General features: G+C 40.0%; 1 protein-coding gene across 3 annotated transcripts in view; it reads right to left on the bottom strand.

The window, feature by feature from the left end:
• Positions 1 to 593: 593 nt before the first annotated feature.
• LOC116861945 (A-kinase anchor protein 6) overlaps positions 594 to 17,560 on the bottom strand; it is a 416,895-nt gene continuing 399,928 nt past the window's right edge. For 2 of the 3 annotated variants that reach the window (XM_032848880.1, XM_032848882.1), the window contains exons 13-14: positions 6,591 to 10,006; positions 594 to 1,563 (exon numbers count right to left, since the gene is read on the bottom strand). In XM_032848880.1, the coding sequence (XP_032704771.1) occupies positions 6,632 to 10,006 (3,375 nt within the window). In that variant the 3' untranslated portion in view covers positions 594 to 1,563; positions 6,591 to 6,631. Of the gene's footprint in view, positions 1,564 to 4,055; positions 5,085 to 6,590; positions 10,007 to 17,560 lie in introns of those variants that run through there. The other variant, XM_032848881.1, reaches the window with a different exon arrangement.

Below are 17,560 nucleotides of genomic sequence, written 5' to 3'. Positions count from 1 at the left end.
TTATGTTTTAGTGCAGGTGTCTCAAAATGAAAAGGTACATGTCACCCATACTGTCTAATTCAATACTTCAGTAAATTTTTATTGGCTACCTACTATGTATTAGGCACTTTAGTAGGTGTTAGGATATAAATTAAAAACTGCATTTAAGAAGAGCAATAAAGACCAGATGGAATATTTCTCAGCTAATTTCTTTTAACACAAAATAAGTACACCTGAAATCTATAGTCTAAGTCAAAATAGTCATATTTTCTAGACTGTCTTTCCAACAAACGCATTCAAAAGAATTACATAAAATAAATATGAGACTGACTAGGTAGCCTGAAATCCAATCTCAAACCCTTAATGATAAGTAGAGATAAAAAAATCTAGGATAGGTTCTTACTGGTTTAGGGGAACTGGCATTTAATCATTTGTGTTCTAAGATCTTTATAGTGATCAGAAAGATTTTGAAAATTGTGAATGCTTCATGTGTAGTTTAAGTAATTTTAAGCCTCTTATGCAATATGGGTATTTTGGAAGCTACTATGTGTTGTAGTTTTTCCAGAATCAGATGTAATAATTTGGTAAAGAACACAGGTAGAAGAGATCACTGGTTTTCCTTTTCCCCCAATAAACTATGTTTATTATGCCAATTTTAATTACCATGCAATCTAATGGTTTAAGGCTTATATTTTCCACATCACTAGACATCATAAACATGAAAGCATTTTATACTGTCATTATACATCAATGTTTGTACTTGGTTATACATATATACAGAAATTATTCACACATCTTAACCTTGCTATTTCCTCCTTTCAAACCAACATAATTTTACCGTGAAAGCAGCTTTTTAATAAATGGTATAAGAAATACAGCAAGGCACACTTTTTTAAAAAACTTTTTTCTCATTACCACCTCAAGAAGCATAAAAAACGAAAAAGTTGTACATAATTTAATAGTAGAATGTCACCAGTTTATAATATACAACACCATATAGTTGTTTCTTGAAGTGCTGCATAGATAATCATTTTTAAAATAAAATAAATAAAATGGCGCTTTTAAAAGTTGCTTAATTTTGAAAGAAGGACAAGTATTTCTTCTGTACGCTGCAATCAAATCAAATGTTGGCCTTTTAGGTAAACCTCTTTCGATAAACATAGGCATCATACCATAAAAGAAAAAAATCCAGATTGAAACATGAAATTGGTCAAGTACGGGCAGGGGTGGGGGTGTCATTCCAGACAGGTGAATTTAATGGACCATCGATTTGGTGGACTGCAGAACTTTAAAGAGTAGATGGGGAGGGAGGAGGCAAACGGAAAAATCTCGCTGGAGAGGCAGGGCTGGCAGAGGTAGCTTGGGACAGGAATCCATGGGAAAACAAGCAGCTTCGCCAAACTTCAAGGACAATCACCTAAAGAAAACCAGTGCACAATCCAGATCACAAGGCTCATGTGGACAAATTGCATTCGGAGGGAAGATTCATCTTGGGAGAGGTCAGTATGACAAATGGCAGTGACGTGATGAAACCACAGACTAGCCCGGGGTGGGACGAGGAGGCCGCCGCTGAGTCAGGCTTATCTACAAGAAACAAAAAAAGTGATAAGAAAAGGTATCAGAAATGACTGTTTCATTGGCAAAACTGAGCCCTCTGAGGAAGACTGCCGTTTTGGAACTACCTGCTAATGTTCTGAAACCAAAGGATACACAAAACATAGTGATTTTAATAGCCCAACGGTTCACATTATTGACAAAAATGTTTCAGAATCAATTGAAAAATGCATTGATTTTTTTTTTAAGACATGGTTTTAAAGAAAACAAGAAAAATCATCAAGTTTGACCTTTTCTCTGGATATCATCTACTCTTTTGCTTGTGAACTCAGTTTTGAACACTCAAGATAGATTCAAATCACTATGAAAATGTGAGGCCGCTGGTTCCAAGCGACACAGCCAAGTATCCACAGTGATTCACAGCCTGGGAACTCGGACCCTCAGGTGGTTGAACCTTTTCCTCAGGGACTGTATGTATGTCAGTGGAACTGAACAATTCCACCATTATATGGTGGTGAAATATTCACAGCTTTGTCACAACCCCAAATGTTTCAGCCCCTTCCTGGTAAAAGGATCTAACCTGGGTTTCTACTCGAATATGAATGCATTTCATTTAAGGTACAGATGACCTGTGAAAGTAAAAATGACGCAATTACTTCTGGACATCTTGATGGCTCAGACAAATTCATTCAAAACTCAGTCAGTTCTGTCTACTTCTAAGAGGCTGAAAGCAACAAGTTGGTTGTGAGGAACAGCTAAATTCCAGGGATAGGAAGTAGAGGATGCAATTACTTGAGGTCCTCTGACCAGCTGTCAAATAAAGCAGGGTTTGCTTGTCTGGGTTTAAACCGAGTTCTGGTGCCCAATGTCAGGTTGCTTTATTGTCTTTCTAGAACTAAATATTCTCCTTCTCCATCTTTCTCCTTCTCTATAATCATGTAACCTGATTATGAGCCAGAAACACTTCAGCAAATGTGGTTTGGCTGAAGTCTCAGGAAGCTGGGGAGAGAAGGCAGGTTCTCAAGAAGAGGGAGAGATAGACAGGAACAGATGGGCCAAAGTTTGGTACAGTCAAATACGGCAGTAACTCAAGAAAGTGCATGGTGCATTGTTCAAATGCTGAGGCCAGGACTCACTTGAAATATGGACACCGAGTGAGGAATCCTGAGGTGAGGCAAAGCTGGTCTTACTAAATGCCAGTATTTAAATTCTCTCTGGCTAATCAGGTCTTTCAACTTGGCCCACTTGGAAAGGCGCCGAAAGGGGCCGGCCAAACAGACTGAAGCACAGATCTGGGGTGTGTGTGTGTGTGTGTGTGCGTGTGCATGTGTGTGTGTGTGTTTGTGCGTGTGTGATGGGTGATGACCAATAAAATGTTATTTAGCATGGCAGCTAGTTATTCAGAAGTGCTGGATAATTAAAAAGCATTTCACATCTACCAGAACCTTGACTTATAAAAATGATTTTAAAGGTAAATTTGGTAAAGATCCACTTGCATCATTTAGCAAAAAATTAATACACTATCACCAAGAATAATTCCTTAAGCCTCCTGGGCCAGCTTTGGATCATATTAAACACTTAGTGTCAATCCAACTAACGGAATAAGAATTTACATCGTATACATGAGAAATGTTTGCTCTTAAAGTTTTCTCAGTTTGTAATGACTGAGTAGGAGCAATTTTACTGGGTATGTGTATACTGAAGAATTCAAAAATACAAGTAATTGCTGAAAATCGAAAATCGATGAGCTACCCACAATCACATCTGCAGACCAATAAGACAGGAAAAGCAATGGAGTAAAAAGTTCTGAAGGAAATTTATGCATCCTAAATACAGCCCCTCCAACACACACACACACACACACACACACACACACACACACACACCATACACAGCAAAACAAAACTGAAAACCAGAGTAAATCAAAAAGAAAAAAAAAAGTACACACTGGCTAAATGTGATGAGTGAAATTTTTATACCACAGGATTTATCCAACCTGAAGTTTACGGTTAAATCATTCACCAAAGATCAGAGGCTTATGATGAGGATTATGAAGAAATAACTGTCAGAATACAGCAAAAAGATTAGTGCAAAGTACATCTCTTAGGCAGGTCCTAGGAGGCACTCCAGACATACATTATGTGCTTCCTCCAAATGAGGCAGAAATTTCTGGATCTATCCAGTTACCTTTTCTTTGATGTGATTTGCTGTAACTGACCTCTCTATTTTGGTAGAAACATGGCACAGAAATGAAAATAGTGAAAAGCACATCAGTGTGCCTAGAAATCAGTGTAGATGCATCCTGTGTGAGACCATGTTGAAAACTTCAACAGCGTCAGTGGGTTTTTAATTAGAACAGTAAATGAATAACCTCAAAAAATTTTTTGAAAAAAATTCTTGGTACAGATGTAGACTGTAGCTGCTGTTCTAAGTTGTAGCTCTTTCCAGATGACATAACTTCATCATCTGAGAACTTATTTCGGGGTGGGGGGGAAGGGCCCAGCAAATTGAATGTGCTGATAGAGCACTCCAACTGATGGTTTTGAAATCGCTTTAAAAAGTAGAGTTTTTTTTTTCCCTCCTTTGAATCTTGTAGGAAGAACAATGACAAGAGTTAAGCTCTTATAGACACGAAGTCTCATACCTACCAAATAACTTTATTAAGGATTCCTGATATTTAACACCAAAGGCATGTCAGCCTTTTGCGATTAAATAACTTGTCCTGGTTGGTAGTATTTTAACAAAATGTAAATATCTATGTCCAGGTACCCAGTGCTAATGACGGGGGAATAATGTAGGCATCCAGATATTTGGGGTATGTGACATGGAAAAAAACTGAATAGGACCAGTGGATATGACTATGGAAATGGCCTCTGGCTGATCACAAGTCACTTGGGGCCATGTCAGTTCTGCAGAAGGAAAATCTGGCTGCGTCTCCCATTGTCTGAGATAGAGCCAGGAACCACATCTTGGGGACTCCACAAAATATCGCTGACTGGCAGGTAGGCCAGCTGATAGCTTTGCATTGTCGTGCCTGTGAAATGTGAGAGCTGCGCCCACCCAACAGCACAGCACGTTCACTTGCCCAAGTCCAAAGATGGAGCTGCTTATTATTCCCATTTCCACTCTCCAGCTACGTCATAGACCGAAAACTCCCAAAGTATCTAAAAGGGATGGTACGATCCAGGGGCTTCTCCAAGGCCAGTGCTGCTGGAACTCTGGCTCTCCACATGACCGGTGACTTCAGGGTCCCAGTCACACAACATCTTGCTCTGAGGGATGTTGCTTTCAAGCCTCTATCCCCTTGCAGAAAACAAAAATCAGCCGGGCTCCACCAGCCCTTCTGCGGGGCTTGGCCGGGCCAGCGGTAACAATCGGTACTAATAGAACTTGTTTAGAAGCAGCTTCTAGAATTGCAGTGACTCTCCCTTAATGGTCAGCTTTACTGCATACTGATGGAGAATGTGATTATGGGGTGGACATGTTTCACAGAAAATACATTTCTCTCTCTCCTACTTTTGTCCTCACTTCTGGCCAATTGTAAATGGAGTCTGAAACACAGAAAATTAGTTGAGCTATATTAGTAGGTAGGATGTCTTTCTTCAATTTTGCATACCGAGTTTATTTTTAGGGTATATATATGGTATATATTCCCCCCCTCCCCATTTCTAGCAGCTCTACACAGAATCACACATTTTAATGAGCTTAGGGCACAGGTGTTGCAGGAAAAAAAATAATGATGTTTGCCATTCATCTTTCAAATTAAATAATGTGTTTTTAAATAGTAACTTTTTTCATAATACATTATGGGAACAACATTTATCTGTCACATTTTAAAAAGATGTATTTGTAATAAATGTAAATTACTTTTAGAAAATCAGTAATTAGGCTCATCAAAAAATAAACAATCTGCCACAAAAAAGATAATCTTTAGCATAGTTAAGTATAATAACTGTTATTTGAATAAGTTAACAAATTAGGGTAGATTGCTTCTGTAATTCATTTCCTATAGCACGAGTTTAGGTTACAGCATTAAGCTTCTGGAGTGGGGGGTGGAGACGGCATTCGGCACATCACACTTTGGTGAAATACAACTCTCACATTCAAAAGCTCAAATTTTCTTCTTTAGACTTGACTGAGAAAGTGTATTCATCACTGGGGCTCAGAAATGGAAAATAACTGAATTTTCGTGTCACTTTTCGAGCTATACCATCATCTCAGAATTATCAATCAATAGCTGTCTTATTAAATATGAAGAGTGGAATGACTTTCTTAAAAATTTTGATGGAAATCAGCCTGTCACCTTCAGGCAAAATTCAAAAAATTCTGTTTTTATCGAAACGCCATTAACCTGTCCTGTATTTGCTCTGCATTTGCTTTCTGCGCCTGTTCTCGGTCTGTGTGTGGATAAACAGGAGCCTCTTCCCTAACATCAACTTTCCCCTCCTGTTTGAGGCCTTGGCCTTGGCCGTGATTAGGAGCTGTGACAGCACAGCCTTCCACTGGGGAAACAAATGTGATGATAGTTGCATTAGACAGAAGCATAAAAGGGAGGTCCAGATCAGGAGATGCAGCCTTTAACCTAATCATTGTTCATTTCCAGGCACCCGAGGGAGTGGGCTGCTCTGTGTGCAGGAAACGGAAGTGGGGGGCATTGTCACTGGGCATGCATTTTGATCAGAGGGTATAATTGCAATTGGGAGAATTTTTTTTCCTCCCTCAGTGGCAGGATGTGAGGTCCTAAATTATCTGGCTACTTCCTCAAATTTAGTATTCTTCTTGCCAGAATTATGTAATAAAAATAATGTCACTAAAAATGTCATTTGTGACCGTCTCTCTCCCTTTTGCCTCGCAGTTACTTGCATTGTTGGGAATGTTTCTTCCACCCAAATGTGTTATTCTGATAAATGTGTACAATGACCAGTCATTCTGACTAGTATTCTCTCCTATGATGGCATTGTTGACTCAAACTCATAGTTGAAGTATATATAGATATATATTAACTATATGTTAAAATATATTAATAATATATATTAAAACATGAGGAGCATACATACCTTTCAATGAGATGATTTTCATGCGTGGAGAGGGTTGCATTCTACCTATGCATATTTTTATGTTGTTCTTCATGAAGATTTAGAAGGTTTTCTTCACAGGTTAAAGTTTTGGAGTTGGGATGCAATGCAGCCTTGTCTTTTGGCTGCTTTGCCTTTGAGGAGAGTTCTGGAACTCCAGATTTGGGTGAAGCAGCATTATGTTCTTCTGGCATTCCTGATTCACCTGTGTTTTCTGAACTTTCCTTTTCACTGCCCAGCCTTGAAGTGGTTAGCTCTGAGCTTTCCCCACAGATCGTAGCTTGGGGTAAACCACCCGCTTCCTTTCTGACATCAGATACTTCCTGATGGGGAGGACTTGAAAGAGCCACCATGTCTGCCTCCTCAGCCGAGAGAGATGTATCGCTAAACTCAGGGGAGTCAGCTGCTGTTTGTTGGGGCACAGCAGCCTCACCAGAAACAGCAGGTTCGTCTGGAGGAGGGCCGGAAAGGCAGGGCTCATCTCCATCCAGGTCATCATCAACACAGGCCTCAAAGAAGCATTCAGGTTCCTCCTTGTCCTCTAAGCCAGAGTCGGTCATGTCTGGTGGCACTGGAGTATTACTCTTCTCTTCCACGTAACTGGTGACCTCCCCACAATCACTGTCATGAGAGGAGAGAGATAAGTAGGAATAAAAGTCCCCTTTTCTCAGCTGGATGGGCCGGTGAGAATGTTCCAACACCTTCTCCTTGATCTGAGTTAACGAGGTAGGAGCAGCTGCCTCATTTTCAGGTTGAGATTTACTTTTTAGGGCCGTTGAAGCCATGTCGATGATTTCCTTAACAAAGTCGTGTACGGAACAATCCTCAGCATCTTTTTGATGGGAAACATCTGGCTCGCAGTCACAACAGGAAATGTTGTCACTGACAGAAACGTTCTCCTCTGTTTCATTTTGTTCAAGTGCTAGGCAGCAACGAGCAGATTTTCTAGCCACGCTTGGTGCATCATTAGATGAAGATTTCAGTATATCAGAATCCTGCCTACTGGTAACTCTAGCTTCTGAAGGCAGCTCTGGGCAAGACTTCTCAGTGGGAGTAGAAGCAGTTGTTGGATTTTCAAAATGGTGGTGGTTTTGACATTTCTTTGGACGGTGTCTAACAGCTTGGGGAACAAATTCATTTCCAGCAATATTTGCATCATCTGAGCTATCCATAAATACTTTACACTTACAATGCTCACTGTCTGAATTCTTCTTCCCAGTTGTACCGAGACTTTCCGATTCCTTCGAGATCCCATTCTGTTCATCTTTCTGCCCTTCTGGCGTGCTTTCAATATTGCCATTTTCCATGTCAGCCACGTATGGGTCTTTATTGACTTTGAAAATATTTTTCTTATTTTCACCCTTTGTCCCTAACTCATGAGTGTGGGATATATTCTTGCCGTTTCCATTACTTTCGGAGAGACATTTGATGGAGCTGTTAAGTAGAGCCTCGATGTTCAGGGTATCAGAGGGATTGGTCATCTCGCTACTACTGACATCCTTACTGCCCTTTATTTCATCACTGAGATTACACCTTCTCTTATCTTTTGTCAAGGAAAGCTTTGGTCTGATCCAGGTCTGCAGTTCATTCTTTATATAGTCCAATCCTGACATTAAGTTGCATTCTTCATAAATTTCATCATCTGTTGCAATACTGGAGTCGTCATCCTCATCTTTGATGCATAGCTCTTCTTCTGTCAAGGTGAGGGTAGAGCTAGAAAGGAGGTCACTGTCATCTTCATCATCAGTGCAAGCAGAGGTACAAGAGACATTAACAATCATGCTGACATTGACGTCGCTTTCATCAGCCACCGACCGAGTCAGGCGCTTCCTGAATGATGCATTTGATTCTGGGATCTTGTTCTTGTGTAATACAATATCCTCTGAGCAAAGAGAGAGCTCATCGCTGCTACTTAGTTCTGTAAGAGATGCTGGTGAGTCTTCATTGATAGAAGATGCTATGTCCAATGACAGCTGGCCAGTAAAGGACATCTTTTGGGAACTGCTTTGGAGAGTCATATCAGAGACACTCCGTTTTATCTTTTGCTCTGAAGGGCTCTGGATATTCTCCAAACGATTCAGGAGATCGAGTGTCCTTTTACTCAGTTCACCAACTGAGCCACTGCTCACGCTTATGTCCCCAGAGCTGTGACAGCTAAAAAGATCCTCGTTGCTTTTATAGGATGTCAACCAACTTTCCAAAGAGGTGCTTCGCTGGAGGCTGTCACTGCCATTTTTAAGGATGCCCAACCCAAATAAATCACCCCCTGGAGAAAGGGACTCAATAGATGAGCTGTGGGATAACAGGGAGAGCTGTCTGCCATTCTGCATGCCAGTGAATGTCTTCTCTCCATTACCACTTTTATATGAACTTCGATCCATTTCATGGGATGCACTTGCCAAAAGCCTTTCATGGGGAGGTGCATCTGGCTGTAACTCTGTAGCCTGATGTTTAGATTTGCAGGACTTTTTATCAAAATAAAAACCATGAAGCAGGGGATCCTCCACATGTGCTTTTTCACTTTGTGACTGTTTCATTATCATTGGTAATTTGAGTTTTGAGCCTTGGAGGTACGAGTAATCATAAAATGTAAACACATCATGTTTTCCTTGTAATTCTTCTCCCAAACAATCAGGGGTATATTTGGTAACACTGTTTAAATCTCCAACTTTTCCATTTACACAACTCACTGGTGAAATGGATGACTGAGAGCTGTTTGGAAGCTTAATGCGTTCCTCCTCATCTTTGAATTTCTGCTTTAACACATTAACTGCATCTCCCATTTGTGGGTCCAGATGTTCAGTTTCAGGGTTACTTGGGGACCCATCCACCACATTGAGCAAGCACATTTCTGAGTTGGTGGTGGTTTCAGTATCCCCTTCACTCACGATTCCACTCTCACTGCCTGAATTCTGGCTCATGTCGCCTCCATGGCACGGGCAGGGCTTCACCAAATTGGAACCTCCGACGAGGTCTGGCAAAGATTTGGTGGATGAAAATGAAGAGTCTTTACTGAGACTCTTTGTTAAAACACTAGGCTGCGCCACACTGGTGAACTTCGGATTGTTTTTCAGAAATGGCATGTGGCTGTCTTCATAGAGTTCCACATTGTGGAGGCTGTACACTTGGTAAATGTGTGGACTGGAGGGGGCAGTGATACTTGAGGCATACTGAGATCCCCCATGGTCACCTGCCTCTTCTTCATAACCAGGGTCCTCACTACCTATCTCTTCAAGCTTTAAGGAAGGCATGACAGGTTGGGGTTCTTGATCAAGATCATTTGAGTCTTCATTCAAACTAATTAACTTGTTGCTTATGTCAGTTTCATCCCATTCCAGGGCATCCTCACTCGTCCCATTTAGGTCCATCAAGCCAGGATCAATCACATTCAAAGTCTCCTGCGTAGGAGGAAGAGAAAAAGAAGAAGAAGAAGAAGAAGAAGAAGAAGAAGAATTAGGGAACACAAGCATGAACATTTTATCCATTCAAAATCTCTTGGAAGAGTCAGGAAAGAAATTTGCCCCAAGCATGGATTTGAAAGATAGCATAATTATCAGCTCTATTCTCCTCTGGAATAACATCCAAAATTATTGAAACGGGTTTTTCTATCAATAGTAATTTGTCACTGAAGGCAATAACATAGATTAAAATGTAAGATTATTAGAGTCAAGTTGTAATTTTTGGAATAAACCATTTCCTTTCGATTCTTCTACATTTATTTATTTATTTATTTATTTATTTATTTATTTGACAGACAGAGATCACAAGTAGGCAGAGAGGCAGGCAGAGAGAGGAAGGGAAGCAGACTCCCCACTGAGCAGAGAGCCCGATGCGGGGCTCGATTCTAGGACCCTGGGACCACGACCCCAGTCGAAGGCAGAGGCTTCAACCCACTAAGCCACCCAGGAGCCCCGATTCTTCTACATTTTTAACCTGGGATTGGATGAAGATAAAACTGTGAGGTAAATGAAGGTAGAAAGAGTACAGTCTGTGACATCTTGAAGGCACATTCGCTCTGATACTCTTAGTCCTGCAGTCCACAGTGGAATACCATTTGCAGCCATAGGTGGCAGACCCCATCTTCTCTATGCTTGGGTTTTCCACTTGAAGCAGCTTTTGCCATGGGGAAATAGAATAGGCTTATAACCACCTGTAGAGCCATTCATGGCCAGAGACCCTTGTTTGTCCATCTTTTCTTCTGCCTTCCCTTGCAGAATTTGGCCCTGTTCCCAAATAGACCCAAGATAGACAATACTTGACTGGTTTTCTCACCTACATGCAATTGGACCCTGAGTCTTGAGCCCCGGTTCTCTTAGTCTCTCTCTCTCTCTCTCTCCCATCCCCCAGTCTCTTCCTATGACAGAAATTCTACTTCGATCTTATGAACTTGCCTCACTATTTCCAGTCCTGCCCCAATTTATTAAAAGCAGGAACCCTCCCCTCCAGACCTAGAATAACAAATATCTGAAGACTTCCTGACTCTCAAGTTTGACTCAGTCCAGATTCTCTTACATTTCATTCTGCCAGCACAGTTAGGATCCTTGATCTTTCCTTGGATGTCCTGGCTTTAACTTGGTTTAGGTAGAGCCTGACACATTAATCTGGGACATCATGGGTGAATGGGCTCCTGGACTCTGTCCAGATTCCCTCACCATCCTCACTTGCTGCCCAGCTGTCCAGATTCATGCCAGAACCAAGAGACGTTATACAGGTATACAGGCCCTGACAGGCTCACCTACAGACAAAAACTCAGAATTCTGTAGCTCAGCTTCTGTTTATGCAGGGTAGTCAAACAGATAAGCATGACTCTAGAACAGTGCCAAGTGGTTGAAATGCTGACCTTGCCACCTACCAGCTTTGGACAAGTTGCTTAACCTTTCTGAGTGCTGATCTCTTCGCATCACTTGTGAAGGGGCTAGCATTATCGGTCTTTTGAGATAATTCTGAATATTACTGAGCTAATGCTTGTGAAGAACTGAGGAGGCAGTCAATATTAGGTAGCTCTAACTCTTAGTCCATGCAGCATTGCTTGAGAGTGGCCTTGAGTCAATTCATAAAGGGTTCTCTCTGCCTACCCTCCCTCCTTATCATTCCTTTCAATTTGTCCTAAAAACCATAAGGGATTCATGACCCGGTAGGGAGAGAGAGATGTCACACAGTATAATAGGTCAGCGTATTTGCATTACAATTCAGAATTATTTTAAGGGTCTGGTTGAAAAACAGGCCATGATGCTTTTATTCCTCAGTAGGGGGTGGGGAAAGGCTTCGCCAGGAACACATTCACAAAACTTCCCTAAGAAGCCCTCAGTCTTTCCTGGCACTAGTAGTTAAAGGATACCACAGAACCTCATTAAGTGTAAAATACCCATTAGCACTTTATTATACTGGATATGTAAGAGATTATCTGTATAGCCTACTTAAGTTTAAAAGAGTCCAGTTACAAAGTAAACATTAATTAAGGGACATTTTTATATTTTGTGACAGAAACCTTTCATGCTGCCAATGTTAGAGCAGTTCATCTAGAACACTGGCAGTCATCATACTCACTTAGGTATGGAGTACATTCACTGTGATGAATTTTTATTAGGATTTCTGTTTATTCTTTGCTTGCTGATAAAGGAAGCACTAATGACCAGTTAGTATGGCTAGTGAATGTTAAAATCTTCAGCTGTAGAAACAATCAATCAGTCTAATCAAATAGTGTATTAATTTCAAATACTATCTTGCCTGACACCAGACTCTGAGAGTGCTAATAAATAATTGAACTAGTCTTTCAGAGACGCTCTCTTTGTAACTCTCTGGTTGGCTTCAACATTTAGCAGCACGGATTTTCTCTGAGAGTCCTAAACCCGGGGGCTCACACCAGATGCAGGCATTGTGCCATCTGAGTGTGTGTCAGGAGCTTAGCCCAAGTGACGCCTGTCACTTGGACTTGTCTTCCGTGACACAGTCATTTTCTGACCAAATGCTGCCTCTGTGGCTTTACAAATGCAAGCCTCAGGAAGTGGAAAACTTACAGCAGCACCTTAAAGAACAAATCGTTTGCTCAACTAGTAGTTGGGATGGAGATTTGCCACAGGAAAAAGATGAAACTTTAGGATAAAATATTGTCCTTTCCCCTCCTTAAGTCTCTCTTCCTATAGATCTCTTAAATTTATTATAATTGCTGAATTTTTTTATATGTCAATTCCTGGGACTATCTGACAAGACCCTTTAGGAAATCATTGACTTTGGACTTAAATTTTTATATATTAAAGAAGTGCGATTTGTTCTGCCCTCATTCACTCGCTTCTGTTGTGGATTAAATTCTGTCAACATTTTCAATAAAATCTCCATTTCCTCAAGATTTAACCTCAAACATAAAACCTCCCCTGGGAGCAAGTAAGTATGGAAAGTTTCCAAGAGGAAGGGCATGGGATATTTATATAACTAAAAAGTTATCCTTGAAAGAAATGATATGTGTATAGAGAGATGTAACTGGCAGGAAAATTATTTGGTCGAATGCTCTCTTTGATGATAGCTCAGCAGCTAGTAATGCTCAAGCTAATTAACCATTTGTTGTTATTTTTCTAGAGAAACTGTCTAGGACTTTTTCAAAAGGCACAAATATTCCTGTCTTTGATAACATGATAAATCAAAAATGGATTTAGAAAAAATCTAATACTTGACTGAAACCAAAAGGATGGTGAGTAGTTCATGAGGTTCCAATAGAGACACTGCAATTCCAAAGATAATTCTGAGTTAAATTAATTTGTGTGAGGCTCTTTCATTCAATAAACTTGCTTCACTGGTGTAGAATTTGTCATAAACCTAATGCTCTATAGAAATAATTGCACACACATACACAGACCCCTTCAAGATCTGCTCAAGAAACAAGTGGATTAATTGGTGCTGGGTTTTGGTGGTTGGTTTTTGTTGTTGTTGTTGTTGTTTTGTTTTGTTTTTAGTTCTTGGAAGTAGGTTATTTATTTCACCACAATACATACAGAGAAAGTAAAAGAGGCTGGAGAAAAGATGATGATGATGATGAAAGAATCAAGATTCCAACTGTAGCAAGTAACGTACATCAGAATTAACTTCTTTCTGTACTTGTATGGCTTTAATTGAATTAGGTTTCCCAGGATTGCATTTCTAGGATTTTCTTAAAATTTTAGTGGGTTTTTATAAGAAAGGAGAAACACATTACCAGCTAAAGTATGGGGATGAAAGAGCCTGACATTCTATAAAACAACCCAACATATGATATGATATGATATGATATGATATGATATGATATAGTTGCATCTTTTGAAAAACTAAAGGTCAAAAAGATCAGCATGAACAGAATGTTCCAGTCAAACTTCTGGTGCTCGAAATGGGCAAAACCATTAGGAGGTCTTGTATTTTGTGTTCCTCCTGTTTATTTCAGGTCCAGGACTTCATTAAGCAATACCACTTGCAAAGTCCTGGGAATAGAGATTTATCTATAGAAAAGTAGAATATAACAAAAACATAAAAATAAATAAAAATGATTAAAAACAGAAACATCATTAAATGTAATTGAGTAAAGATCTGTGTATTTACCATAGAGCAAAAAGCAGACCACGGGGAAGTTTGAGGTTATGGACAGGAGAGAGAAACTACATACATGGATCAGGGTGGGGAAGTTAAATTAAAGAAGGGGAAATTCCAACTTTCATATATTTGTTCTGTTTTCCTGATGCAATTATTTTTTCTTGTCTCCCCCTCCAAATCTAAAACCAGAGTATCTGAGCATTAGATGCAAAATTGTTTTCCTAAACTTGACTTAGGTAGAAATTTTTTAAAAACAAAAACAACATCAACAACCATAACAAATTGCTAGTTTTCAGAAAATGGAAAGACAGCTTTTAAGAGAACTTGGAGTTTGTTGTAATCTGCCTCTTTTTGGGCAGAGGTAGATTCAGAGTTAGCATGAAAAAATATAGATGAAAAAAGAAATAGGATGAAAAGCAAAGATGTTCACTAAATGCTTATCAATCATTTTGGGATTTAGGGCAGAAATTCAAATAGATCTGAGTGTGAATCCTGACTCTCTTCTCTCACATGTTAGCTCTGTGGTCCTGGGCAAGTTATTTAACAGTTAGTAGTGACTTAGTTCAACTATTTAATGGGCCTCAGTTCTATCATTTGTATACCCAAGATAATCACAGCACATTGGATCTACCTTAGGGAGTGTTGGGAGCTTCAAAAGAGAATATGTATGTCAAGTCCTATGGAGAGGGCAGGAGGTTGGCACACAGTAGGCGCCAATGACTGGCAGATATCAGCATAGATTCCCTTTGCTGAAGTGGGACAGGGCTGACAATTAAATAACCATAACTATGTTTGCATGAAGACTGGTGGTTGGCTGACTAATCTCTTTAGCACAACCACATGCATGAAATTTAATGAAATAAACATCAATTAGACCCTTTACTCACTCCCATTGCACGATAAATAGGGTCTAGGTTGTCTTTGTCTGTCCTGACTGGGCTTATCCCTCAGGAATAACCAGAGGAGAAAAGACACCTGCCCAGCCCTCAGCAAGGCCCATAACTCAAGCACTTTCTATTTCCTGAAAATAATCTTTTTTTTTTTTTTAAGGCAGGTCCATTGTCTGTGAAATTCTATCACAACTGACACATGAGAGCAATCAAATCCTGCTCACTATCTATCAGATTGACAATAATGTTAAAGTAACTTGTCTCAGCTCAGAAAATGCTTTGAAAGTCTATCTCACACTAATGATCAAAAACTGTTCTAGCGAATGCTCTTTTTCAATAACAAAGCTGATCAGAAACTCAAAACAGACAAGTAAAACCAAAAGTCATCTTACAAATTGTACTAAAATGAGTGCTGACATGGACATATTTCCTAGTCTTGACTATACAGACATTTCTGAAATAGTTGAAAAGGAAAAATCCACTGGATGTTGTTTTAAAGTGAGTTTTATAATAGCAAAAAATTGCCTTAGTTCTCAACAGGGCCCAGGGACAAAAAAGAGAGTCCAATATTAAGAATCAGGGGTTTTCTTCCCAGATGTAAACTCCATGAGGGCAGGGGCTCTGTCTGTCTTGTTTCCAGAAGAGCCCCAGAACCTGAAACAGTGCCTGGCAGAAAGCAGGTTCTCAGAAACCTTTCCTGTGTGAATTGCATGAAGACTGGGCTGTGGTCTCATGACCTCTTCAAAAGATCTGGGGAAAGATCCAAAGGTGACATTCTGCCACAATGAAATCCCCTAGAGAATTTCTGACTTTCTAGCTGGTGCCCCCTCTCAATTAAAAAAGCTAGTAACCTCAGAAACATTATGCTCAGTAAAAGCCACATAGAAAAAGTCATATATTGTATGGCTTCATTTATATGAAATTTCAGACTAGGTAAGTCCCTAGAGACAGAATACAAATTGGTGGTCACTAGGGGCCTGGAGGAAGGGACAAGGGAAGCAATTGTTCAACACCTGTGGGGTTTCCTTCAGAAAATGTTTTGGAATTAGAAGTGATGGTTACACAACATGGGAATGTACTCTATGCCAGTGAACTGCTCACTTTAAATGATTAATTTTATGTCATGCTAATTTTACCCCAATTAAAAGAAGGAAAAAAAAACAAAAACAAAAACAAAAAACTGGGTGGCTCAGTCATTTAAGCATCTACCTTTGGCTCAGGTCATGATTCTGGGATCCTGGGATCGAGCCCTGCATTGGAGTCTGCTTCTCCCTCTCCCTTTGCTCCCTCCCCAACTTGTGTGTACTCTCTCTCAAACAAATAAAATCTTTTAAAATATAAAAATAAAATAAAATAAACAAACAAGCTAACAGGAGTCTTCAGTCCCATTGAGTTTCAGAGCCTGTAATACCATCAAACATAACAGGACTTCATCACTCTCTCAAGGAACTTGCTTATAAATATTACAACAGATAATATATCTGATTTCATTTATATTTTGGTGCATATATTACCAATAAAGATTATCTTTTTATTACATCCCTCTTTGTTTGGTCTGTGTGCATGCTCATCATCGTCAAAAATGCTGAAGAAAAGAGCATCCTGTATGTAGTACTTCTCTTAGCTCAACTTCATTCGTTTTGATGCATTAGGCTCTTTTGAGGAAATAGGAGTGGGATTAATAGACCCCTTATTTGCTGGGCTGATCCAATCTCCTTTGACCTTATTTTACTGGATTTCTCTGTAGTATTTGACTCCATTTTTCTTGAAATTTTCTCCTCCTTTGGTTACTTTGATGCTAAGCCTCCTCATAAAATCCATTTCAGCTGCCTTTTAGATGACAGGATGTCTCACAGTTCTGTCTTGCTTCTTTTCACCCTATAGACTTCCCTGCCTTGAGTTTAGCCATCACTGCTATTGTCTATTATTTTGAAGGGTATATATGCTACATTTAAGAGAAAGGAACTCAAGAGAAAGTATGGGGGAGGGGGACATTGCAAGAAGAGGGAACAGTAAGAAGCAAAGGCAGATGGGATAGAATTTTATGGGTACTTTCATAGGAGGGAAGAGCAACCAGCAAAAGAAACAAACAGCAGGAAAATGTAAGGAGGACTGTATAATATCATGGAAGCTAAGAAAAGGGGACATTTAAAGCAGTGGGTGGTTTAGAGTGTTTTAAGAGCAGAAGAGATAAGAAGAATGGGAGATGAGGCAAGACCACTGAATTAGCAAGAAGAAAGTCATTTGTAACCTTAGAGAAGGCAGGTCCTAGAGGCTGGAAGGTCAGGATTGAGCATCGTATATGCCAAAGAATAGCCGGAAGAAATCCTGGTTCCCCAGTAATATTGCTGTTGAAATCGGGAGCCCTGTCCTACCAGGTGCCCTTCACCACCTTTTGTGTCCTCCAGCATCAGTCTTGAAAGGAGAACGGAGTGGAGAAACCATGGAAGCCAAAGAATGTATAAGGTTCAATAAGCAGGGTGATCCTGAGGCTGTAGGAAGGAATTC

The sequence above is a fragment of the Lontra canadensis genome, unplaced genomic scaffold (genome assembly GCF_010015895.1).
Source record: "Lontra canadensis isolate GAN:19392208 unplaced genomic scaffold, GSC_riverotter_1.0 scaffold213, whole genome shotgun sequence".
Taxonomy (NCBI): domain Eukaryota; kingdom Metazoa; phylum Chordata; class Mammalia; order Carnivora; family Mustelidae; genus Lontra; species Lontra canadensis.
The sequence above is the reverse complement of the archived record's forward strand: the minus strand, read 5'-3'. Positions and strand labels throughout refer to the sequence as shown.